The sequence below is a fragment of the Ceratotherium simum genome, chromosome 6 (genome assembly GCF_057802395.1).
Source record: "Ceratotherium simum simum isolate JZ-2026a chromosome 6, ASM5780239v1, whole genome shotgun sequence".
Taxonomy (NCBI): Eukaryota; Metazoa; Chordata; class Mammalia; order Perissodactyla; family Rhinocerotidae; genus Ceratotherium; species Ceratotherium simum.
The window spans coordinates 53,125,501-53,151,124 of NC_141905.1; the positions used below are offsets into that span (position 1 = coordinate 53,125,501).

Below are 25,624 nucleotides of genomic sequence, written 5' to 3' on the forward strand. Positions count from 1 at the left end.
ATGCAAACAGCAGAAGAGGGGTTAGATTGTAGCTGCCAGCATAACCTCTACAAACTTCCATGTACTCTTTTCTTTTTCTAGGCAGTCTTTAGAGCAGTTGCCTGACATCACACGTTGGTAAACGAGACATGAATCATCTCTTATATAGTTATCTCCCTGAATTAAAATCCAAATTGAAAATGGGCCAGATTTCTTATCATCACTAGATTCATAACTAGTGGATATTGTCAAATATAATTGCCTTATGTTTTATTTAAGTTATTCTTCTACAGTCTTTGGTACTTTCCATTCAGCTTGACATCTGTTACCTCTTTCTCCTCCATCTGTCTATCCTTCAGAGAATGAAGAATGGCATTTTTTCTACTAGCTGTTCTGCAAGAGAAGGTTTAGCCAAAAGAAGTATTGTGGTAAGTACTGTGTTCCCTCAGTCAGCCCTTCTTTTAACTTTCTTTCTCTTCTGACCACCTAGCTTCCTTCAGACCTCTCCCTCACCAAGGGCCCTATCTGCCCTCCGACATAATACTGATCCTGTCTCATGCCCTTTCCTCCTCCCCCACCAGTTCACTACACCAGCCTTTTCCATTGTGGCCTGGCCCTGATGCTTACCTTGCTAGCCTCATAGCTGGCTACCCTGGGGTAACAGGTCAGACTCCCTCTTGTCAGATACTGGTCTGCTTCTCCCTTTGTTCTTCCTTTTGTGTGGTGTCTAATCTGCTGTCCTGAGAGAGGAATGGAGAACTCCAAAAGGGGCTTTGAGTCAAGAGGACCAAAGAAGCAATCTTATGTCCCCATTCCTCTCTTCAGGGAGGCAAGTTTGGCTACCACCAAGGTGGAAGATGTGAGAATAAACAGGCCTAGAACTGGATGAGAGTGTGAGCTGATCTGCTGCCCTCAGGGAAGTTGGCTGGTGGAGGAGCAGAGGTGACAAGACATGGCATTGGGATAAAAGGCTTTGCAGAAAGGAGAGGCAAGAGGAACTGTGTGGCTGTGAGACAGGATCAGCATTAGGTTAGAGGGGAGTCGAAGGTCTTTGGGCAGGAGTGTGGTTCTAATGAAGCTGGGTAGCAGGGGACTAAAGGAAAGTTTAGGAAGGGAAATTATTGAAGGAATACAGTGCCTACTGCATGGTCTCTTTCAGCGTGCTGTTTGGAGCAGGCATAACTACCTTGATGTTCAGAATGCTAAATACTGCTGTGCTGATCTTTTCACTTACTGAAACATTACCTTGGCATCAGTTCTGCTATCTTTATAACTTGTTTTTATGTAATATAGCTATTAGAGATTAAGGATTTTTCTCGAAGCAAAAACAATTGTAATATAGCACACTTTTTCTTCCTAAAAATGTTGCTTAAACTTGCCCCCAAGAAACTTGAACTTGATCTATAATTTTAATTACAGTAAATACTGACTACTCAACAAATATTTGATTACTGTGCAAAGACACTGCAAAGATACTCTGCAAAGTATTGTGAGGGACAAAAAGGATCGGTGAAGGAGATGAATCGTAATGAGGAACATAAGACATCAAGTGACAAATTAATGTAAGAGATGCTACAAAACAAAGCATAATAACCAAAGTGGCTATTCAAGATGAGAATTCCTGTGGATTTTAGAAGAGGAAGTAATTTCTATGGTATAGTTGTCTGAGATGGTTACAAGAGGGTAGAGGACTTTAAATCTTGATGGATGGGAACTAGCTGAAGAATTGAACCAAGAAAAGACATTCCAAGGTGAGGAAACAGTACAGACAAAATTGTGGAAATCATAAAGGTTCATGTTGGGGAGATACTTTTTTGTTTTTGATTACTATCTGATAGGTAAGGGTGAGCCATTGAAAGTTTGAGTAAGACAGTAATTTGATCAAAGGGTGCTTTAGGAAGTAAATCTGGCAATAAGATCATATTAGTATGAGATTATGCTCACTAGGCAGTTGAAAGGGTGGCACTGGAGCTCCCAGACGGGCTAGATTTGAGGATTATTTGTGCTGTGTTATAGTTTAAGCAAATAACAGTAGTTTCCTAAGGGAGAAATTGGTGAGAGATGAGCAGCCAAAGATTGAATCTGGGAGAATGTTCATATTAAGAGTGGTAACAGTAGGGAAACCAAGGAAAGAATTAAGTGTTTGGAGAAGAACAGGGTCATATAATGTTGTGAAAATTTAAGAAGGCAAGTATTTTAAGAATGGGATACTTGCTGATATCAGATGTCATAGAAGAGTCAAGAAAATTGGTTTTACAAAAAAATTGGATTTGGAGCTTACAAGCTCATTGGTGACCTTCAGGTGTGTTATTTCAGTAGTAGACAAAGATAGAAACTTGACTGATAATTAAATTGTGTATGGTGAGGAAATAAGAGAAGTGATTTTAAACACTTCTTCAGGATGCTTAACAGTGAAAAGAAAGTATTCTGGAAGGTGGGGTCAAGCAGTTTATTTTCTTGTTAGAGACTTCTGCATATTTGAAGATAGAAGGGAATGGATTAATAAAGCAGTGATTTAAGATATTGGAGAAAGAATAATTGAATGAAAATAGAAGGGTATGGTATCAAGAAAACAGTAGGACAATATCTAATTCTCGAAGAGGAGTGAGGATTCTCTTTTCATCTGAAACAGGATAAGTATAAAGACCAATTTTTAGAGGTAATGAGGATGAACTTGTGATAATTTGTGTTGCATAGCCTAGAGATCTACTCAGTGAAGTAGTCCATTCCATTTTAAGGAACAGGGAATGGTAATTGGGGCTTGAGGAAAGTGGAAATGGTTGGGGAAAACTTTGAAAACTGTCAATTTTCTTTTAACTTTATACATGGGTATATAAACAGGTTAGTATTATTACTTCCTTAGAGTGTTCATTTTGCAGTCTGCTTTGCTTTTGGTCACAAAAGCAAAAACTGCATCAAGGAAATGGAATTATGAAGTAGTTGAAATCTTTCCAGATTTGCAGTCTAAAGAACTTGGCATCAAATAAGTCAGAGATATGACAAATGTTATGTTATATAAGGGGAAAAAAACTACAAAAAACCCCCACAATGTACCATAATGATGTGAAGCTGTGAAATATGGCTAAATTATTTAGTTTTACCCTCTGAAATAAGAGGGTAAGCAAAGTTAAGTGTGCTTCCCTAAGTCCTCTAACAAGTGACAGAAGTAGGACTTTTAAAGGTCTCCTGACCTCCAGTTTGTTTTCCATTTTACCACTATTTCCTATAGGAAAGTCTTGGTTCTATATGAACTGTACACATACAAGAGAGCTTGATATTGTTATAAAAAATACATGCAGTGTATGCAAATATAAGTCTACTGTAGCATAAGTTTGACCTGACTAATATATTCTTTATAATAAAACTTATTTAGTTTTTGATAATTTTGCCTGCCATAGAATATAGAAGATTTAAAATAAATATTTGTCTTGATACTTAGAGAAAGTTGTTTGTAGATATGTAAGATTTGTTTTTGCAGATTTCATTGAGCATAGACATTCAAAATCATGGTCATGGCAGTATAGAGATAGTAGTTGTGAAGATTCAGAGAGGATTCTCATCAACTTTAACATCACAACAAGTTTTAAAGAAGAAAATAAGTCAAAAGGAATTCTGGGAGTTCTGTATGGGACGGGCGAGGGAAGTCGTTTTATGGGGAAGAGATTTGGGGTCTGACTTAGAACTTTTTAAGAACACCAACTGTCAGAAAAAAAATTTTTCTCCCTTTTGCCTCACTGTCTCTCTGAGTCACTGCTCACCAAATCCTGTAGCAAAAACTGATGAATGAATGGGTAAAGGCAAGTATTTAGATAGCGTTGATTGAATAGGGAGAAATATCATGTCAAAAGGTGGATGTGTCTATGCATGGTATATGTATAAAGTAAATTAATTTTTGCATGTCTTATAAAAATTATTTATAATCACTCTGAGTGCTAATCACTCTGAGAGCCATTCAGTATACTGAAAGGAAAAACTGTGTTGTGTTACTCTTTTTGTCTTTATGTCACTGGCTGTAATTGCCTCAAATATTTTTCTTTTTTCCTTTTTTTTTTTTTTTTTCCAGAAAGATCAGCCCTGAGCTGACATCCATGCCAATCCTTTTTCTCTGTCTCTCTCTCTCTTTTTTTTTTTTTTTTGCTGAGGAAGACTGGCCCTGAGCTAACATCCGTGCCCATCTTCCTCCACTTTATATGGGATGCTGTCACAGCATGGCCTAACAAGTGGTGCATTGGTGTGCCCCCAGGATCCGAACTTGGGCCGCCAGCAGCGGAGCCCACGCACTTAACCGCTAAGCCACGGGGCAGCCCCTTCAAATATTTTTCTTAAACTGTGTCCTCCTTACGTACCCTTAACTATAATATTTGAACCTTGCCTCCTAGCGTTTTGTTGTGAAACAGTTAAAAAGTTTTCGTAATACCCTCAGCCTTCTTGACTGAAAAAGATCCATTTTAGTTATATTTCTTACTAGTTACAATGAGTTTGTGCTTATTAGTGACTGGCTAGTTTGATAAATACTACCAGAAAAAAAAAAAAACCTACCCATTTCATTTGCTCCCTTATAGGTTTTTTTCTTATGAAAGGCTTTCAGAGCTTTCCTTTGTAATTTTTTAGCTCTTTGTGAAAGAAAAAGAATTCCAGAAGTAAAATATGAGCCTCTTTGCAGTTTATTAATGCTTAATGCTCATGGTTAGCTTTGGGACCTTGCTTGCTTCATTTCCTCATTAGATGAAATTTGAAGGTGTATTCGCTGAATCTCCCTGCATATAGGATTGAGCACAGTCAGTATAACCTTGCCCCTTGCCACCTTCCATCTTATTTAAAGTACCCATTTATTCCATATATGAAGCTGCTTTCCTTTCATTACCTGTGGCATCCACTTTGCCTCGCTGAGCCTGATTACTAGTTTGATGGGAGGGCTAGACCTGTATGATATGTGGACAGCTGGTGGTAGTTACTTGTGACTTTGCCTTTCTAAAACTTTAGGATTTTCCTGTATCCGAAAAACAAAGTAACATATTTTCCATTTCTCCCCACTTATTCCAAGTACAAGGCATTGTGATTTTATTCCAGACTTTATTCATTGGATAAGTGGCAGACCTGGGATTTGAAGTGTGCCACTGTGGCGCTGGAATTTGTGCCATTATGCTATGCGCCCTTATAAACTCTTTCCTCGGAGATCTAATCTATTGCCATATCTGTCACTTGTATACAAATGACTCATATACCTATGTACTTTTAGTCTCAACTTTTTCCTGAACTTCAGATCTCTTTTCCACCTTTCCTTTTTGGTCTCTCCTAGCTATCCTGTCACTAGTATACTTGTCATCTTTTCCCATAACATCTCCTCCACTAGTTCTTCCCATTTCTTTTAGTGATATCTTCATTTTCTAAGATTCGTAGTCTCAGAATCCTTTCATTTCCTTGTCATTTCATTTAATTACTATGCTTCTGCAGCATTTCTCCCAACTTCTTTCTAGTTTCTTGCCATGATTGTAGTTCAAGTCTGCACTTTTAGCCTAAAATTCTCTAAAAATTTCCTTCCATTTTACTTCATGCTTCACAGTGCTGCCAGATTAATCTAATAGCTCCAGTCTCATGACTTTCTCAACCTAAGACTTCTTGGTCGAACTCTACATTCCAAGGTCTCCGCAATAGGGCTCTAGCTGCTTTTGTAGCTCTGTCTCCCACTGTTCTCTTAAGTGTACCCTGAATTACAACCAAACAGTGTTATTCACTTCCCTGAATATAGTCTCCTTTTTGGTATTGCTGTGGTCTTATTATTCCCTCTTCCAGATGTTCTTCCCCCTTTCCTTTTCACCACCTCATCTTCACCAGTATTGAAATCTTATTCTACTGTTAAGGTCCATCTCATACACCATTTCTTTTATGAAGCCTTTTCAGTATTACACAGTTGGGGATATAGTATGTACTCCCTCCGTTCCCACTCCTCAAAGCACTTTGTATTTCTTTTCTGACACATATCTTATTGTACCCTGTACTCTAAATTTTTGTGCACTTGCCTTACCCACTCACCCCACCCCCATAGCAGATACCTTGAGAGTAGAGAATTCCTGCAACCCTAGCATAGGTCTTCATTCGTAGATGCTGAATACATTTGTTGACTCACATACGTGTGAGGAAACATGTTTCAGAATAACCATTATATTTTTGTTGTTTTAGGCTTGACCGTCTTTTTATCTTACTGGATACTGGTACTACTCCAGTTACAAGAAAAGCTGCTGCACAGCAACTTGGAGAAGTGGTGAAGCTTCATCCTCATGAACTAAATAATCTCTTATCTAAAGTAAGAACCCTTTTTTTTCCTTTTAGTGTAATACAATTGTAGAAATTTGTCCGTGGATAGGAACATAAAAGTAAAGATAGAAATTGTCTTATTTTATTCTAGTGACAATTTGTAGTCTTCAAATTCCATTAAATATCCTAGTATTTCTCCAAATATATAAGAAATTTTGCTATTTCTTTTTTATTTATTTTTTGTCACAATTAAAACATTTTGTTTTATGCATCACATTTAATTGTTTAAGGAATTGGACAACATAGTACCTTTTGCCTGTGGCACAAATTTGAATCTGACCCAATTTGGTAATGAACTAAATTGTTAATCTAGTTTGTTAGTTGTCTGACTTGTTCTTAACGGCTAATATTACTATGGTTGGCAGTTTTCAAATGGATGAATACTCCTGGGCAGTGATTGAAATATATGAGAAGCTAGTTGTCATTACGTTCTTATTTATCAGCTCTTTGAAAGTAGAGGTTTTCTGCTTTGGTGGATCAGTGTTTTCATAATCCTAGTCCATGTTATTTTCCTAAGCAGTGGCTGTATTTTTACTGAACTCTGTGGGCTTGTAGAAGTGTGGCTGTGTGATATTAAGCAGCAAATTCCATGTGTTTAATTCTCTGGGAGGCAAAGTAAAAACAGGAGGGCTGTGTGTGTGTGTGTAGGAGGGGATGAAATAGAAGATAGGGTGTGGAAGCAATATGATAGCCCAGACACTGGAAGCCCCAAGATACCTCTCTTCCTGTGTCTTTTCATTCTCATTTGTCCCTCCCTGATTTGTATGAGTAGGAGTTCTAAGGCCTTTGTCAGCATATACGAATCTGCACTATATAGTTCCTACCATAAGGTCTAACAGCGACTCTTTTCAACACATTCCCCACTTAGATATCAGAACTTTCTAACCAAGATGTAGATAGACAGACAGTGATTTGACATCTGCAGGCTTCATGTTCTCAGAATGGAGAAGGATGCATGTTAGGCAATATTATATTAATGTGTATGGTAGGGGGATAGAGAGGCATACCCATTTCTTCTCATCCCAGGGGAAGAGATGGAGGACTGAATGAGCTGAAAGTAGAAACATTGAACAAGACTAGTCTGTACTGAACTGAGAAAAGGTTTCCAGCTTTCCAAGTGAGTTCAGGTCTTCTTGAGTCAGACCCCAGCATACTGGCTGCCATCAAATAATTCCAAAAGAGGCAAAGTTTGTCTTTAGTACTGTCTCATCTCCTATCCTCTTTTCTCTGCTCTCAGTGTTTTCCTGTTGCCTTTTGGTTTTGTTTTTTAAACAGCTCTATTGAAATATAATTTACATACCATACAATTCACCCATGTAAAGTGTACAATTCAGTGATTTTTAGCATATTCACAGATATATGCAACCATCATCACAATCTAATTTTAAAACATTTTTTATCTCCCCAAAAAGAAATTTCATGCCTATTAGCAGTCACTCTCCATCACTCCACCTCCCATACCCAGTCCTAGGTAACCACTAACCTACTTTCTGTCTATAGATTTGCCTACTCTAAACATTTTATATAAATGGGTGACCTTATGTGGCTGTTTTCTTTCACATAAAATAGTATTTTTGGGGCCGGCCCAGTGGCATAGTGGTTAAGTTTGATGTGCTCCGCTTTGGCAGCCCGGGTTCGCGGGTTCAGATCCTGGGCGTGGACCTACACCACTCATCAAGCCATGCTGTGGTGGTGACCCACATAGAAAATGGAGGAAGATGGGCACAGATGTTAGCTCAGGGCCACTCTTCCTCAAGCAAAAAGAGGAAGATTGGCAACAGGTGTTAGCTCAGGGCCAATCTTCCTCACCAAAAATAAATAAGTAAATAAATAAATATTTTTAAAAAATAGTATTTTCAAGGTTCTTTCATATTATAGCATGTCTCATTACTTCATTCCTTTTTATTGTCAAATAATATTCCATTGTGTGGAATAGGGATATACTATATGGATATACCATATCTTATTTATCTGTTACTCAGTTGTAGGACACTTGGGTTGTTTCCACTTTGGGGCCTATAATGAATACTGCTGTTATGAAAATTCATGTACAAATTTTTGTATGGATGTATGTTTTTATTTCTCTTGGATATATATGTGGGAGTAGACTTGCTGGATCATATGGTAACTATGTTTAACTTCATGAGGAGCTGCCAGATTGTTTTCCAAACTGGCTCTACCATTTTACATTCCCAACAGCAGTGTATGAGAGATCTAATTTCTTCACATCCTTGCCAACACTTGTTATTAACTGACTTTGAGTATATCCATACTAGTAGTGAGTGTGAAGTGATATCTCATTGTAGTTTTGATTTGCATTTTCCTGATGACTGATGATGTTGAATGTCTTTTCATGTGTTTATTGAGCATTTGTATATCTTTGGAGAATTGTCTATTCAGATCCTTTGCCAATTTTTTAAGTGGGATATTTGTTCTTTTATTATTGAGTTGTAAGAGTTCTTTATATATTTTGAATACAAGCCCCTTATTAGGTGTTTGATTTGCAGTTATGTTCTTCGAGTCTGTGGGTTGTCTTTTTGCTTTCTTGATAGTATCCTTTGAAGCACAAAAGTTATTAATCTTGATGAAGTCAAATTTATCTTTTTTTATTTCACTTGTGCTTTTGGGATTATATCTAAGAAACCCTTGCCTAACCCAAGGCCACAAAGATTTACCCCTATGTTTTCTTGTAAGAATTTTATAGCTTTAGCTCTTAGTCTTAGACTCATGGCCCATTTTGAGTTAATTTTTGTGTATGGTTTGAGGTAGGGGTTCAAAATCATTATTTTGTTGCCCCACCACCATTTGTTGAAAAAAATATTCTTTTCTCATTGAATGATCTTGGCACTCTTGTCAAAAATCAGTTGACCACAGACACAGTATTATTTCTGGATTCTCAATTTTATTCCATTGATCTGTGTCTGTCCTTTAGCCAGTACCACACTGTCTTAATCACTGTTGCATTGTACTAAGTTTTGAAATCAAGGAGTGTGAGTCTACCGATTTTATTATTCTTTTTCAAGGTAGTTTTGGTGATTCTGGATCCCTTGCATTTCCATATAAATTTTAGGATCAACTTATCCATTTCTGCAAAAAAGCCAGCTGGGATTTTGATAGGAATTGTGTTGAATCTGTAGATCCATTTAGGGAGTATTACTATCTTAACAATATTAAGTCTTCTGACCCATGAACATGAGGTGTCTGTCTGTTTATTTAGATATTATTTAATTTCTTTGAACAGTATTTTGAATTTTTTGTAGTTTTTAGCGTACAAATTGAGCACTTCTTTTGTTAAATTTATTCTTAAGTATTTTATACTTTTTGATGCTATTATAAATGGGATTGTTTTCTTAATTTCATTTCAGATTGTTTATTGAAAGTGTATAGAAATATAATTGATTTTTGTATATTGATCTTATATCTTACAATCTTGCTGAATTCACTTATTCTTTCACTTAGTTTTTATAACTTAACTCTTTGCATTAAGTAGTGGAATTTAATGAATAATATACACTTTGCTTTTTAGTGTGTTAAAAGCTAGGTTATTTTTCTAAATGTACTTCAGCATTCTTTTATTAAATTCCTTTTTCCTTTTTTTAAGGTGTACTGATATTTCCTGTGAATGATAGAATCTTGTAAATGATTTTAATAATTCCAAAGTGTTTTATATGATTTTAAGGGCTGCTAAATTCTGAGTTAATTACAAGTAAATTTGTATTTCTCTGTTCTGGCTGCCTTGAACAAACAATATTTTTTGGTATATGACTATTTTATTTTATAATTTTTTAAGGTGTTGATATATTTAAGGAGTACAAATTGGGATACCCGGATTGCGGCAGGACAAGCTGTTGAAGCTATAGTGAAAAATCTACCTGAGTGGAATCCAGTGCCAAGAACCAAACAAGGTGCTTTTAAGTAGAAAAAGTAGTTTGCAGTAAAAACCTAACTGTACTATACATTTTATATTTTAATATAATTTCAATTTTAATTTATAGGCTTAATTTTCATGCTTTTAGGTGCAGGCTTGTCAGGAAATGTCATTGAATAAGGTGATTTTCACCACACTTTTAAAAAAACTAGATAAATAAAATGTTTTCGTGTATATATATTTTAAATTATTAATTCTACAGTATGGTTGATTATTACTTACCTCAAGGAATTTATGTCCTAAAAAGGAAATTAAATCAATACAGTGTAAATATTTGAAACAGTCTGTTTTTTCTTGTTGCTGGGAGAATAGTGTAATTTTTCTAAATTTTATAATTATTTTCTAAATTTAAGCACAGGTTTGTATGGATATTTGGAGGGATAGGTCTTTAGTTTTTTGTGTCCTTTAGAGGTCTTATAGTGGAAATTATTTTTTCTGACTGCCTGTAATGATATTTAAAAATGAATGTATGCTTTTAAAAATTTGTAAACGTGAATATTTTGATAAAGTGAAAATTTAATATGGTGCAACTGGATTTCATTCTGGAGTCATGTTGATAACATCACTTTTATCGTAAGTCTTAGCTTGTCTAAAACTTTTGCTTTAATTTGCTGGCACCAGTTATTTTGAGTGATTGTGTTAATTTGTCTTCTCTCCTCAAATGAAATACATAACCAAAAGAAATTATAACTTGTTTTAGAAAAGAGTGTTTTCTTTTCCAGCTTATCTCTGCTTATTTTGGTATATAGAGCTATTAGAACTCAAATTCTATTTTATAAAACTTATTAAATTAGGTATGCTAGCATTAAAATTTATAGTAAGTAAGGTTGCTTGTCATCACTAGAAAACTTAAAATATTTATAAGTAGTTCCCTTTAAGTCAAGGAATTATATGTTAGTTTACAGATGAATTATATGCAAATACCAGCTAAACAAATCATTAGATCAGTGAACAATTACAGTATATTTTAAAATTTATAGCAGCATAACCTTTTTTTGGGAGGAATACAGAACAGTTTATAGATATTTTTAGGCTTCAGATGGATATATAATTTTAGCAATTTACCAGGAGATTATAATTTGCTCATATTATGAGTAGGTCCTATTGAATGAGTAGTTGCTTTGTATCCTAGATATTCCTCAAATATAGGGAGGGATGATGCTTATTAGTCTTATTTATGAATATATTCTGTAAATATATCCTTGTCTTCCAATTTAGCAGTATAATAAGCTCATGCTGTCACCTTGGTATTTTTAAACTGTTTAACAATAAGTGGAGACAGCATGATATTTAACATACGTATTTCAACATAGGGATGCATTTCTTCATATAACTTCTTGCTTTTGTAGTCAGAAACAGCTATACATACACTCACTAACATTCTGATAGTTTGTAGAGGGGAGCCACCAACTAAATAGTTTATTTGTAAATAACTAAGCGCTGATCATAAATAAATCCACAATAGCTTTTCTACTTCCTTCACCTTTTACTTTTCTTAAAATATTACCCACCCACCCCAAGTAATGCTATTTCTTTAATTCTACGCTTTGGCTATATGATCAAATTAAATATTTTTAAACTTCATCTAGAACCTACTTCAGAAGGTGCTATGGAAGATTCATCTACTACAGATCGATTGAATTTTGACAGATTTGATATATGTAGATTGTTACAACATGGGGCATCACTTTTGGGATCTGCTGGTGCAGAATTTGAAGTACAAGATGAAAAATCAGGTATGTAGTAGTTGTATAGCAGAAAATCTGAAATGTGTGTTCAAACTAATTCATCACTTGGTATGCTATGTATCAGTCATGCAGAAAATCTTACAGATGTTGTGAAATGTAAATTGACTAAAGTTTGCAGTTGCAGGTAGGGCATGGTCTGGTTGGGGAAGGTAACCAGAAGTACTTGGTCTAAAGCTACCATATGAATATTTTTCTTCCATTAAGTGAATATGTACTATGTATATGCATCATTAATAGATACATATTAATATTTCAGCAACCATTTTATTATGTAATATAGAAATTATAAAGTGTTACCCAAGAGTCTCAGTTGAATAGATTTTAAAAGCCAGTATTAGTGTAGATTGTGCTAATGTTTTCACAATTCTGGAAATTTGAGAGGCTGTATGATAGTTTTCTTTTTCTAATATGTTTTAAATATTTAAATAATTGGATCTACTCATGCTGGTGACCAAAGCAAAAACTGAAAACGAAAAATAAATCTTGGATAGGTAATTGTCCCATTATCTTTAAACTTACAGAATCTATCTGGATATAAAATAAATGTTTTGGCCATTCAAGATTGATGCCTTGAGTGGAAAAAACCTTGATGTTTTTAATGGATTTCTGTAAGTAAATAAGTTGCTCTTTTGATTAAAACCAAAACAGAACAGTGTTTTGTTTTGTTGCTGATTAAATTAATTATTAGTCAAAACATATCTATCTAGCTAAGTTAATGAAATGATCTTTAATTTGTTCATCTTAAAAAAGTGTCAAATACCCATTCCCCGTTGGTTAATATGATTTCTGCTGAAGATCTAGTTTAGTTATTTTTGGAGAGAATTAAGAGGAGAATTTGCTTAAGTTCCAGCAAAACATAGTTTTTCTAATAAGGGAGGTAGAAGTCATTTAAAAAAATTTCCAATTTGAAAAAGTTATCTCTAAACAGTAAGTTTGCTGATCTTACTAGTGTAGCCATGGACATCATCTGAGATCGTTGGCCCTTTCCAGGAGTAAAAGTCAGTATCACGTTTGTCACTTTAAACAAAATATGTGTTTGGGTCTTATCCTAGAGATTCTGATTTAATAGATCTGTAGAGAGCTTTAGGAAATTGTATTTAAAAGAAAAAAATGCCACAGGTGACTCTGATGTAACCGGGATTGGGAATCCCAATTTTTTGGGAACTCAGTTTTTAATGCTGATGTGACAGCATGTTGTACAGTGCTCATTTTAAAAACCCTATAATTAGGTTTTCTTTAAATATCTGCTCATCTCTGTTTCTCTCCTCATGTATATGAAGGACACGTACATGATTAGTACAGGTGCTGGTTTAAATTTCCTTTGCAGTTGTGTAGGTTATTTTCCCCAATAGGACTTTCCCTGAATGAGAGGACTAATTTTGGGCTCTGTGTAAGTGTACTGGACTTGTGATCCAGCAGTCTTCATTTTTGGATACCTAGTGTTTTTCCCCCTGGGTAGAGCAGCCTTAAGTTTTTTTAAATAGCTTTATTGAGATATAAGTCACATATCATACAATTCACCCATGTTTAAAGTGTACAATTTAGTGGTTTTTAGTATATTCAGAGATATGTGCAGTCAATTTTAGAATATTTTCAGTACCTCAAGAAGAAACCCCATATCCTTTAGCTATCACTCTCTTGTCTCCCTGCTTCCTTCCTCCATTCCCCAGCAACTTTTTCTCTCTATAGATTTGTCTGTTCTGGACATTTCATATAAATGGAATCATACAATATGTGATCTTCTGTAACTGGCTTCTTTTACCTAGCAGAATGTTTCTAAGGTTTATCCGTATTGTAGTGTATCAGTACTTACTTCATTTTTTTATTCTAAGTAGTTTTTATTACTGTTATAGGATGTATCAGTTTTTTAATTGTGGTAGAATATAGATAATATAAAATTTATCATTTTAACTATTTTTAAGTGTACAGTTAAGTAGTATTAAGTACATTCACATTGTTGTGCAGCCAATCTCCAGAACTCTTTTCATCTTGCAAAGCTGAGACTATCTATACCCATGAAACAATAATTCCTATTCCTCCCTCCCCCCAGCCCCTGGCAACCACTGTTCTATTTTTCTTTCTATATGAATTTGACTACTCTAGGTAATTTATGTAAGTAGAATCATACAGTATTTGTCGTTTTGTGACTGGCTTATTTCACTTAATATAATCTCATCAGGGTTCATCCATGTTGTAGTATGTGTTAGAATTTCCTTCCTTTTTAAGGCTGAATAATATTTGATTGTGTGTTTATACCACATTTTGTTTATCTGTTTACCCATCAATGGACACTTGAGTTGCTTCTACATTTTGGTTATTGTGAATAATGCTGCTATGAACATGGGTATACAAATATCTGAATTCCTGCTTTCAGTTCTTTTGAGAAAATACTCAGAAGTAGAATTACTGGATCATATGGTAATTCTATTTTTAGTTTTTTCGGGAACTACCATACTGTTTTCCATAGCAACTACACTATTTTACATTCCCACCACCAATGCACAAGATTTCCAATTTCTGAACATCTTGCTGTGTTGTGGGGCCTGTGGCTGTTGTATTAAATTAAGAATATGCAGATTATGACCTGCTGAATGAGGAGGCACAAGCCAGCCACACAGGGTCGGCAGGTGGCTCCTTCAGCATCTGAACTCCCACTTTGGAGAAGTGAAAACTCTGGGGATCATTTTGGTTGAAGGCTCAGTTTTAATACATTCACACAAAGGAAGTAAAGTCACAAAATTTATGACTTACAGATCCCAGAAAAGGGGGTTGGGGGGCAGTGAGCTGAGAGAAGCGGGGTAGCTAGCACCTATTATTTATAAGGTGTTTGGGGTGGAGGTCACTAACTTTTTGACGGCTCAACTCTAAGGGGTTATTTTAAATGGTGCCCCAGGAAAAGCAAAGCGGGAACTTGTGGCAGGAATCCTACACTCAAGTCCTTATCTACATGTCCAGACTCTGGGTATGAGGAGGGTTGTCATGCTGTAAAATGCCTAGGCAGCAACTCAAAATAGTTGTTTTCTCATCACACTTGCCAGCACTTGTTATTTTCTGTTTTTTTGATAGCAGCCATCCTAATGGGTGTGAAGTGGTCTTATTTCATTTTATGGCCGAATAATATTCCATTGTATGGGTATCATGTTTGGTTTATCCATTCGTCAGTTGATGACATTTGGGTTGTTTTGGCTATTATGAATAATGCTGCAATAAACATTCATGTACATGTTTTGTTTTGGGTTTTTTTTGGTGAGGAAGATTGGGTCTGAGCTAACATCTGTTGCCAGTCTTCCTCCACTTTTAGTATGTGGGATGCCGCAACAGCATGGCTTGATGAGCAGTGCATAGGTCCGCGCCTGGGATCTAAACCTGTGAACCCTGGGCTGCTGAAGTGGAGCGCGTGACCCAACTACTACGCCACTGGGCCGGCCCCCATGTACATGTTTTTGTGTGGATGTATATTTTCATTTCTCTTGTGTAGATACCTAAGAGTGGAATTTCTGGGTCATAGGGTAGCTATGTTTTACCATTTGAGGAACTAACAGAATATTTTCCAAAGTGCCTCCACCAGTTACATTCCACTAGCTGTATATGAGGGTTCTGATTTCTCCATGTCCTTGCCAGTACTTATTTACTGACTTTGATTATATCCATACTAGTGAGTGTGAAGTGATATCTCGTAGTTTTGATTTGCATTTTCCTGATGACTAATAATGTTGAACATCTTTTCATGTATTTATTGACCATTTGTATATCTTTGAAGAACTGTCTATTCAGATCCTTTGCCAGTTTTTTAAGTGGGATGTTTGTTCTTTTATTATTGAGTTGTAAGAGTTCTTTATATACTCTAGATATAAACCTCTTCCCTGATATATGATTTACAAACGTATTCTCCCATTCTGTGGGCTGTCTTTTCACTTTCTTGATAGTATCCTTTGAAGCACAAAATTTTTTAATTTTGATGAAGTCTAATTTATCTTTTTCTTTTGTTCCTCAAGCTTTTGATGTCATATGTAAGAAGCTATTGCCAAATCTAAGGTCATTTACCCCTACATTTTCTTCTAAGAGTTTTATAGCTTTAGCCTTTACTATTAATTTACTATTGATCCGTTTTGAGTTAATTTTTGTATGTGTTGTGAGGTTATGGGTCCAACTTTGGTCTTTTGCTTGTGGCTATACTGTTGTCTCAACGCCATTTGTTGAAAAGAACTATTCTTTCCCCACTGAATTGTCTTGGCACCCTCGTTGAAAATAGTTGGCCATAGACACGTAGTTTTTTTCTTGGACATCTCAATTCTATTCCATTGATGTCTAGCTTTATGCCAGTACCTCATTGTCTTGGTTACTGTTGCTTTGTGGTAAGTTTTAAAATCAAGAAGCATGAGCTTCCAACTTTCTTCTTTTTCAGGATTGTTTTGGATATTCTAGATCTCTTGCATTTCCATATGAATTTTAGGATCAGTTTGTCATTGTCTGCAAAAAAACCAGCTGGTATTTTGATTGGAATTATGTTGAATCTGTATATCAATTTGGAATTATGTTGAATCTGTATATCAATTTAGGAAATATTACTGTCTTAACAATATAAGTCTTACGATCCATGAACATAGAATGTTTTTCTGTTTATTTAGATCTTCTTTCATTTCTTTCACCAATATTTTGTAGTTTCCAGAATGTAAGTTTTAAGTTTTGCTTTTGATGCTATTGTACACATAATTGTTCTCTTAGTTTCATTTTCAGGTTGTTTCTTTAAATCGTTTTTTTCCCCTCCCTGTTCTATAGATTGGGTACTTTGTATTGCTCTATCTTTAAATTGACTTATACTTTGTCCTATTATCTCCATTCAGCTATTAAGCCCATTTAGTGATTTTTAAATTTCAGGTACTATATTCAATTCTAGACCTATTTCTTTTTTTAAAAAAAAAAAAAGCTTTATTGGCATATTTTGCACATCATAAAATTCACCCTTTTCAAGTGTATGATCTGTTTGGTTCTTTTTTATAATTTCTGTCTCTCTATTGAGTTATCCTGTCTTTTCATCATTGTGAGGGTATCTTCCTTTACTTTGAGCATTTTTATACTAGCTGCTTAAAAAGCTTTTCTTGTTTGTTTTTTTTTTTTTTTTAAAGATTTTATTTATTCATTTTTTTTCCCCCCAAAGCCCCAGCAGATAGTTGTATGTCATAGGTTCACATCCTTCTAGTTGCTGTACGTGGGACTCGGCCTCGCGCTGGACGGAGAAGTGGTGCCTTGGGGCGCGCCCGGGATCCGAACCCGGGCCGCCAGCATCAGAGCGCGCGCGCTTAACCGCTAAGCCACGGAGCCGGCCCAAAAAGTTTTTCTTCTAATTCCAGCATCTGGGTCATCTCAGAGTTGGTCTCAATTAACTGTCTTTTCTTTTGAAAATGGGTTACATTTTGTTGATTCTTTGTATGTCAATTAAGTTTGAATTGTCTCCCTCACATTATAAATTCTATACTGTGCAGGCTGGATTCCATTATATTCTTCCAAAGAGTGTTTTGGTTTGGTTGGGTTGGGTTTCTTTGCTATTTGTTTGTTTTAGCAGGCATTTAACGTGGGGAAACTCGAATCACAAACTCTTTTCTGCTGGGCAACAGCTCAGATCTCAGTTTAGTTTTTAGCTTTAGCTGGACTGTTTGGAATCTGCCCTGTGCATGCATAGTTCAAAATTCAGCCACAGATTTGGCTGAGTTTACAAAGAATTTGGGCCTTCTCTTTGGCTCTCTCTTTTATGGGTTTTCTCTGTCTACTTTCTAGTGGCTATAGTGACCCCTAACTCTCCTTCCTCTAGTTCTTCAAGCCAGAAAGACTGTGGGTTTTTTTATCCAGCTTTTAGCTACCTCGCATATCATGGACTGGGTCTACCGTCAGGTTAAAAACTGCAAAAATGGGGAACTCACCCAGTGCCATGCCCTTTTTCCAGTATTGACAACTCATCCAAGTATATGCCTACTTTTGTTCTTTTTCCAGTGCCTTCAGGTAGTTGTTTTTTTATATTTTGGCAAGAGTTTGTTATCTGTGAAGGAATAGTCCAATAAGAACTTAGTCATTATTAGAAACAGATCATTAGTGATTTTAAAACATTATTTTTTTTTTTCCAGTAGTGTAGAACCATCTCTTGCAACTTATTTTAAGCTCAAATTTTTATTTTTAAAATAATACCTTTTGATCTTTTTTCCACTGAATTATTGAGGGTTTTATTTGGGACATTCAAAATCTATCTACTTGTATGCCTTTATCTTTCTTATTTGGGCTGTTAGCACTATTATGGGCTCAAAATACCTAAAGGCCACACTTGGAATAAGCATATATTTGTTGAGATCTTTTTCTGTCAAATCTAGGTTTTGTTTTTTCAGCCTGGTTAGATCTTTCAGAGAATGTGCAAGGTGGAGCTATAAAATAAAATTGGTTTATTTCCATAGGAATGGATATCATTTTATATATACTCGATAATTGACAGTAGGACAATGGGGGAATCTCAGTGAAAATTGCTATAGTGTTTTGTTAGCTAGAATACTATTTTCCAGTCATGGTTAGGTAATAGAGTTTATGACACATTCAGAGATGGTCAGTATAGTTTGTTTTATTGTCAGGAAGGGTGTTTTAATAGTTTAATTTTTTTTGCATTTGAATCAAGTCTGATGTTCATGTGTTAGAAAACTTCTTAACTGATTTAGAGGAAATATATTTCTTTTCTGTTTAAAGGTGAAGTGGATCCTAAAGAGAGGATAGCACGCCAACGAAAACTATTACAGAAGAAACTTGGCCTTAATATGGGAGAAGCCATTGGAATGAGTACTGAAGAACTCTTCAATGACGAAGATTTGGATTATACCCCGACTTCAGCAGCCCTTATAAACAAACAACCTGTAGGTAAAACCTTTGGTTGGTTGATTGCAAGTAATAATTGAAGGGGTCTGCTTCATTTTGCTATGCAATTGCAATGTTAAAAAAAATACTATCCTCATTGCTGCCTAATGCTGCCATAGTTTAATGTCTTCATAAATTGGATTTCTAATGACAGATTCTAAAGAGACAAAAGTTCAGCCTACCTTGAAGATACTGAACTGTTGGATAAAAGCCATGGTGTACCTTTTAGAGCCACTGGTATTGAAAGATCCTAGTTGTACCAATTGCTGTTTCCTTTATTGTTAAGCGAAGGAAAAAAAAAGTAAGGGAGAGAGTGGGATAATGATACTAGAAATCTTTAGAGCTATGATTCATTCTTTTATTTGTGAAAGTAACAAACATGATAAAAAGAAAATTTTCAACCAATGCAAAAGGGCATATACTATGAAGTCAAAAAAGTTTCTTTCCGATAATTGACAGACACCCATGTCTCCACGCCCTACAGACAACTTTTTAAGTTACTTCTGTATTCTTCCTGAAATTTTCTACGTATATACAAGTATATGTATCTTTTTAAGCCTTGTTTACCTTTTTTCACTTCATATAATTTAATATATCAGTATAGACAATCTGTCTATACTTGATTCATCAACCAAGAATGAATTGATCACATTCTTTATGACAGCTTCATGCTATTTTGTTGTATGGCCATACCATAATTTTGCTCTGTAGTCTTCCTTTTTCTGTATTCCAGTTCCCAGTGGATGCCTGTGTGCTTTTTTTATGCCTCATTTTAAGCTCCAGTAAAACTTGTGGCTCTCTCCTCAGAAAAATTCACATACAAATGAAATATTACCTTTCAAGGGGTTCAGTACTCTTTTCTTTTGCACCTGCAGTATCCTTTAAGGCCCATCCCTTAATGGGCTCCATTAGGAATTCCTGCTTTGCAGTCCTGAAATCTTTATCTTCTCATTTCCTTGGCCTTTCCCTTTACTTAAGTGGAGGATGGTTCTTTTTTTTTTTCTTTTTTTTGGTGAGGAAGATCAGCCCTGAGCTAACATCCATGCCAATCCTCCTTTTTTTGCTGAGGAAGACTGGCCCTGGGCTAACATCTGTGCCTATCTTCCTCCACTTTATGTGGGATGCCGCCACAGCATGGCTTGATGAGCAGCGCCTCGGTGCGTGCCCGGGATGCGAACCCAGGCTACCAGCAGTGGAGCGTGCGCACTTAACCGCTATGCCACTGGGCCGGCCCCTGGAGGATGGTTCTATTTGCCTTTATACTAGCTGTCCTCCAAACCATTAGAATTTGTAAACTATTTTTTAGGGTTGGGGGGTGTGATGATGACTGACTTTTATTTCAGAAAAAAAAACAGCACATAGAAAAAGGAGAAGATTGCAAAGAGGCAGAAAATATAATGACAACTAGGAAAGAATGGAAAGAAATGGGGTACAAAGGGAAGCATAAGATGTAAATAAAAAATAAAGAAGAAAACAGAATAAAATAAAGGAGAACAAAAATGTAGTAATGTACTCACAGTGTGGTAACTGGATATGGTGTAAGAAAATGAATGGGCAGGTGTATTAGAGAAAATGGGCTATAGATAGAATAGTTGGATGTGGGATGGGCAACAGCCAGTTTGGGGTTTACAAGATATGAGTTTGGTTGGCCTTATATGTCACGAACCTTTGGGAGGAGTTGCTTAAGGTTAGTTGTTGCCATAGACTCATCACTGCTGCATTGCCTTGTATATGTGCCAATGGTCCCTGGACCAAGACTGTAGCAAGGTATCCATACCAGTGACCCCAGTTGGTTGTACAAGTGTAAATTTCAGTTGAATCTTAATCAGATAAGGGCGGAAAAGATTTTTGGGCTTGGGCTCAAAGCATTTCTGTCTCACAGACTTTATAATGTCTCCCATGAATGGAAAAGAGCAAAAACAGTAGGCACTGAGTGGTTAAGAGGAAAGGAGCATATGGGCTAAGTTGACTGTAAGATGTTGGACCAATCACTTATGGCTATCATTATTTTTATTTTTTTCAGTAGATGATAATTATCAGTTTCTTTTTGGCATTCTTTATTCTTATAACTTTTGGGTGGTATTATGGTTATTTCGAAGTCTCACCTCTTCAAATCCCTTTGTGGGTTAGGATAATATATTCATGCCACATATGTGACATAAAAAAAGTTAAGAAACACACGAGCCTCTGTTGGGAATTGGAAGAATAGGAAAGAAGGAAGAAGAGAGTGAAATTATGGTACAACCATACAACAGAATAGCATGAAGCTGTCAAAAAAAGAATCAACTTGTATATAGTGAAATTTATAGACTTACTCCTTTTCTGAGGCTGAGACTATGGGTATTTATTTTAATTTCAAAAGTTCAAACTCACCATTCGTTTATTCTTTTAGACTCTCCAGGCAGCTGAATTGATTGACTCAGAATTTCGAGCAGGAATGAGCAATAGACAGAAAAACAAAGCTAAAAGAATGGCCAAGTTATTTGCAAAACAGAGATCCAGGGATGCAGTGGAAACTAATGAGAAGAGGTAGTAATCTTTTTCTGCTTATTTATTTAAAACAATAGTGCTGTATAGCTTAAATCTGTACTTGATTTCTAAAAACATTTTGTCTTTAGCCGTGGAGTACCATTTGGATTGTCTTGTGCAATTGTCAGAGAGTGTCTGCTATTACTAGTATTACTATTACTATTATGCCAGCCCTGGTGGTCTAGTGGTTAAGATGCACTTACCGGTAAGATGCTCCTACCGCAGCGGCCCGGGTTCGTTTTACTGGTCAGGGAACCATACCCCTTATCTGTTTGTTGTCATACTGGGGTGTCTGTGTGTTGCTGTGATGCTGAATGCTATGCCACCAGTATTTCAAATACCAGCAGGGTCACCCATGGTGAACAGGTTTCAGTGGAGCTTCCAGACTAAGATGGACTAGGAAGAAGAACCTGGCCACCCACTTCCAAAAAAAAAAAATTGGCCATGGAAACTCTATGAATAGCAGTGGAGCACTGTCTGATATAGTGCTGGAAGGTGAAAGAATGGCGCGGAGACTGGGCAGGGTTCCACTGTGCTGTGCACAGGGGCACTAGGAGTTGGGATCGACTTGACGGCACCAACACCACCAAAAAAATTTACTATTACTAGGGTCTACGACAACTTCCCCAGAAAAATCCATATATGCAGATTTTTTTTCTTACTAATTATGAGCCCTGAATAAGGGCTGAAGATCTTCCAAGGGGAGCGCATACCAGGCAGAGAGAACAAGCATAAATGCCTTAATCATGAAATATTCAAGAAACAGCAGTTAATGGCTGAGAAGAGTGAACAGAGGTGAGAATAGTAGAGAGTGAAGTGAGAGAGATGGCCTAAAGGCCACAAGTTAAGAATGCTGCATTAGTAAAGTGTGAATTGTCACAGTATTACCTCACCTGTTCCCTAGGCTGAGGGCTAAGTCAAATAGTGAGTAATAATCCACTCTTGTTTACCTAGTCCTATGGTAGGAGAGAACTCTGTGGATAAAATCACTGTCCTCACTTTCTTAATGAGTTAATAAAAGTGATATCTGTGTATAAGCTTGGAGCAGCATTTCTCAAAGGGTGATCTGAAACAGTCCCCTTAGGAGCACTTTGAGAGGTTTGTTGAAATGCAGATTCTTGAACCCCACTCAGCTCCGTTAAATTAGAATCTTTAGTAGTGTTCGAAAAACGTTTGAGTAAATGATGAGTTAATAAAACACGTGAGAGCTTATGAAAATAGAGTTTTGTTGCAGATGACAGAACCTTTGTTGTTCTTTCCATTCATAGAAAGCTAAAAAGTGTTTACAGTGTTTATTTAAAAACTAGGCACAGGGGCTGGCCCGGTGGCGCAAGTGGTTAAGTGCACATGCTCCGCTGCGGCAGCCCGGGGTTCGCCGGTTTGGATCCCAGGCGTACACCGACGCACTGCTTGTCAAGCCATGCTGTGGCGGCATCCCATATAAAATGGAGGAAGATGGGCATGGATGTTAGCCCAGGGCCAGTCTTCCTCAGCAAAAAAAAAGAAGAGGATTGGCAGATGTTAGCTCAGGGCCGATCTTCCTCAAAAAAAAAAAAGCTAGACACAAAATAGGATAAATAATAAACATCTGCTTGGTGTAAATTTTTACTGGGGGTTAAGTTGTCTTTTTTAAGTATAAGATCTTTATTGAGTTGTTAACCACAGTGTTTTTTAAGTTAACAGCTCATTAGGATCATATAGTAAGTAAGTGTTTCTGCTGGCTTTTATTAATGTATATTTCAGTGAATTTTATTCCTGTATATATATGGCATGTTAATGGTAAGGGTTAAGAAGAAAAAAGATATAAAGCAAGGAAGGAACATGTGAAATGTTTTGTGGGGAGAGAGTTTGAAATTTTAGATAGGATGGTCAGAGAGGGATTCACAGAGGTAACTTCAGTAAAGCTCTGGAAGAAGTGAGGATATGAATATTCGGAAAAGACATTTCAAATAGAGGGAATAGCAAGGGCAAATGCCTGGAAGTAGAAACATGCCTAACAGGCCTAACAAGTTTAAGGACAACCAGTGTGGCTAGATTGGAGAGAATTAGGGAAAGAATAATAGGGAATGAGATGAGGGAGGCTCAGATTTCTTTCATCACCTTATAGAAAAAGTAGTTGGACAAATAAATTATACTGTTAAGATGGAGGGAGGGAATATTTGTAGAAAATAATGCTGTATATACCTTAACTGTGCTAATTGTTCCTTTCTGTTAATACTAAATAAAGTAATTTTACTTGTCTTCTCCTTTTATTAGGCTAGCCTTGATATTTTTGGTCTTTTAGTCAGAAAATAACATTTCCTCAAATTTTCTGGACACATTTATCATTGGTCAGTTGTTTGATCCCTATGTTTTTCAAGAACTAGTAAGAGTATAGTGTATTACTCAGTATATTAGTTTTCTCCAAGGTACAAAAGCCTAAAAAAGTTTTGCTGGGTCAGATTTAGGTTGTTAGACTAGAGGAGTTTAAAATAAAATGGAGAGACGCTGGTTGTAGAGAGGAAGAAAAAAAGACTTATTAAATTTGAGATCCAATTTGAAAGCAAGAATTCATTGACTTGTTTTATATTCATCAATAAGAGTAGTAGGATATATTTTGCTCAAAAATTTTTAAGTGGTTAATCTTAGTTATTTGATACATGAAATTTTAAGTAAACCATATAATCAGTATGGCAAAACATTTGTTCAAATGATAGATTCTCTTACATTCATTGTGGTTCACGTTATCTTTTCATTCACTTTTTTAAATGATGACTTTTATTTTTTAGCAATGATAGCACTGATGGGGAACCAGAAGAAAAGAGACGAAAAATAGCAAATGTTGTTATTAATCAGTCTGCAAATGATTCCAAAGTCTTGATTGACAATATTCCAGACAATTCTTCCTTAATTGAAGAGGTACTATTGAAATACCCTACAGTGTCCTTTGAAATTGTTTATAATTTTTTCATACTAATGTGTCAGTAGATAGTATTTAATAATCTGTTAATTGAGAGAAATTTTATTAAAAATCTTGTGTCTTTACTTCATTAATAAAGATTTTAATTATTTAAAATTTTAAAAGCCTGACTATTATTACTAGACCTACAAATAAATACACTTTATTAAATTACTTAAATTATTAGCATAAAATAGACCTTTTGAATTAGTAGTAATTTTGTTTTTCTTATTCAGACAAATGAATGGCCTTTAGAAAGCTTTTGTGAAGAACTTTGCAATGACCTTTTTAATCCCTCCTGGGAGGTAAGATTTCTTCATTACAGTTTCTCTCAGCTCTATTTTCTTTGCTAATGAAGGGAACAACGTCAAGCATAATCTATTTTGTCAGAGTCCTTCCCCTGCGTCCCTCTCAGGACCACTGGTCACGACATTTTGTATCACTCAGCTAAGAAGAAAATTTCAGACTGATTTTCACCTTTCATATCCTTTTTGTCCTATTTCTTTAGTGAATTGTTCATTTCTTTTCATTCTTTTATCTATAATATAAAGACTTGCATATCTCTCCCAGACAGTGAAAATTTCCTTTAGAAGTGGACAATTTTGATTGAGAAGTAGTTTCCAAACCAGCTTTTTAGCCTCAGAAATATTTCTTCAAAGAAAATCTTGAACAGGTTCCAGTATGTACAAGAGATGAAAGTGAAGTTCCTCTGGTTGAAGTTGAGGGTTGGTAGTTTCAAAACATTCTGTCCTGCTTTGGTTGGCCGCTGGATAATTTAAAAAACACTGCTTTTGAAATACCTTTTCACAGCCTTTCTGTTCCTTATTGTACTTCTGTTTAAAGCTGTTCAAGCCTTAATTCAAATGGGGTCTTAAATAAGTGGGTGCAGTGTCAGTGGCTTGTTTGCTCCCTTCCAGATGATACTTCAGAAGGCTATAGGGCTACAGTGAAGCATTAGTCATGAGACATTTTATTTGTATTGTCTTCCTTTGATGCTTAACACTGGTAGCTTTGGAACTTAGTTTTGATGCATTTATTTCTAAAATATTGGTGTTGGGGCTATAAAGAACAATATATGATACTTGCTTTCCTCTCCTTTGCTGTGGATAGTGCTGAATGCAGGTAGGAGGTAGAGGAGTGGCAGCCAAGTAGATTAATATCTCAGAAGGATTTTGGAATAGCTATTTTCTTTCTCTTTTTTTTTTTTTTTTTGAGGAAGATCAACCCTGAGCTAACATCGTGCTAATCCTCCTCTTTTTGCTGAGGAAGACTGGCTCTGAGCTAACATCTATTGCCAAT

General features: G+C 35.9%; 1 protein-coding gene across 1 annotated transcript in view; it reads left to right on the forward strand.

Annotated features, from left to right (window-relative positions):
* BTAF1 (B-TFIID TATA-box binding protein associated factor 1) overlaps positions 1-25,624 on the forward strand; it is a 95,551-nt gene that overhangs the window by 7,157 nt on the left and 62,770 nt on the right. Inside the window, exons 2-8 of the mRNA XM_004427825.3 lie at positions 6,160-6,283; positions 10,085-10,199; positions 11,812-11,958; positions 18,694-18,857; positions 21,251-21,387; positions 24,156-24,285; positions 24,562-24,630. Of these exons, the coding sequence (XP_004427882.1) occupies positions 6,160-6,283; positions 10,085-10,199; positions 11,812-11,958; positions 18,694-18,857; positions 21,251-21,387; positions 24,156-24,285; positions 24,562-24,630 (886 nt within the window). The remainder of the gene's footprint in view (positions 1-6,159; positions 6,284-10,084; positions 10,200-11,811; positions 11,959-18,693; positions 18,858-21,250; positions 21,388-24,155; positions 24,286-24,561; positions 24,631-25,624) is intronic.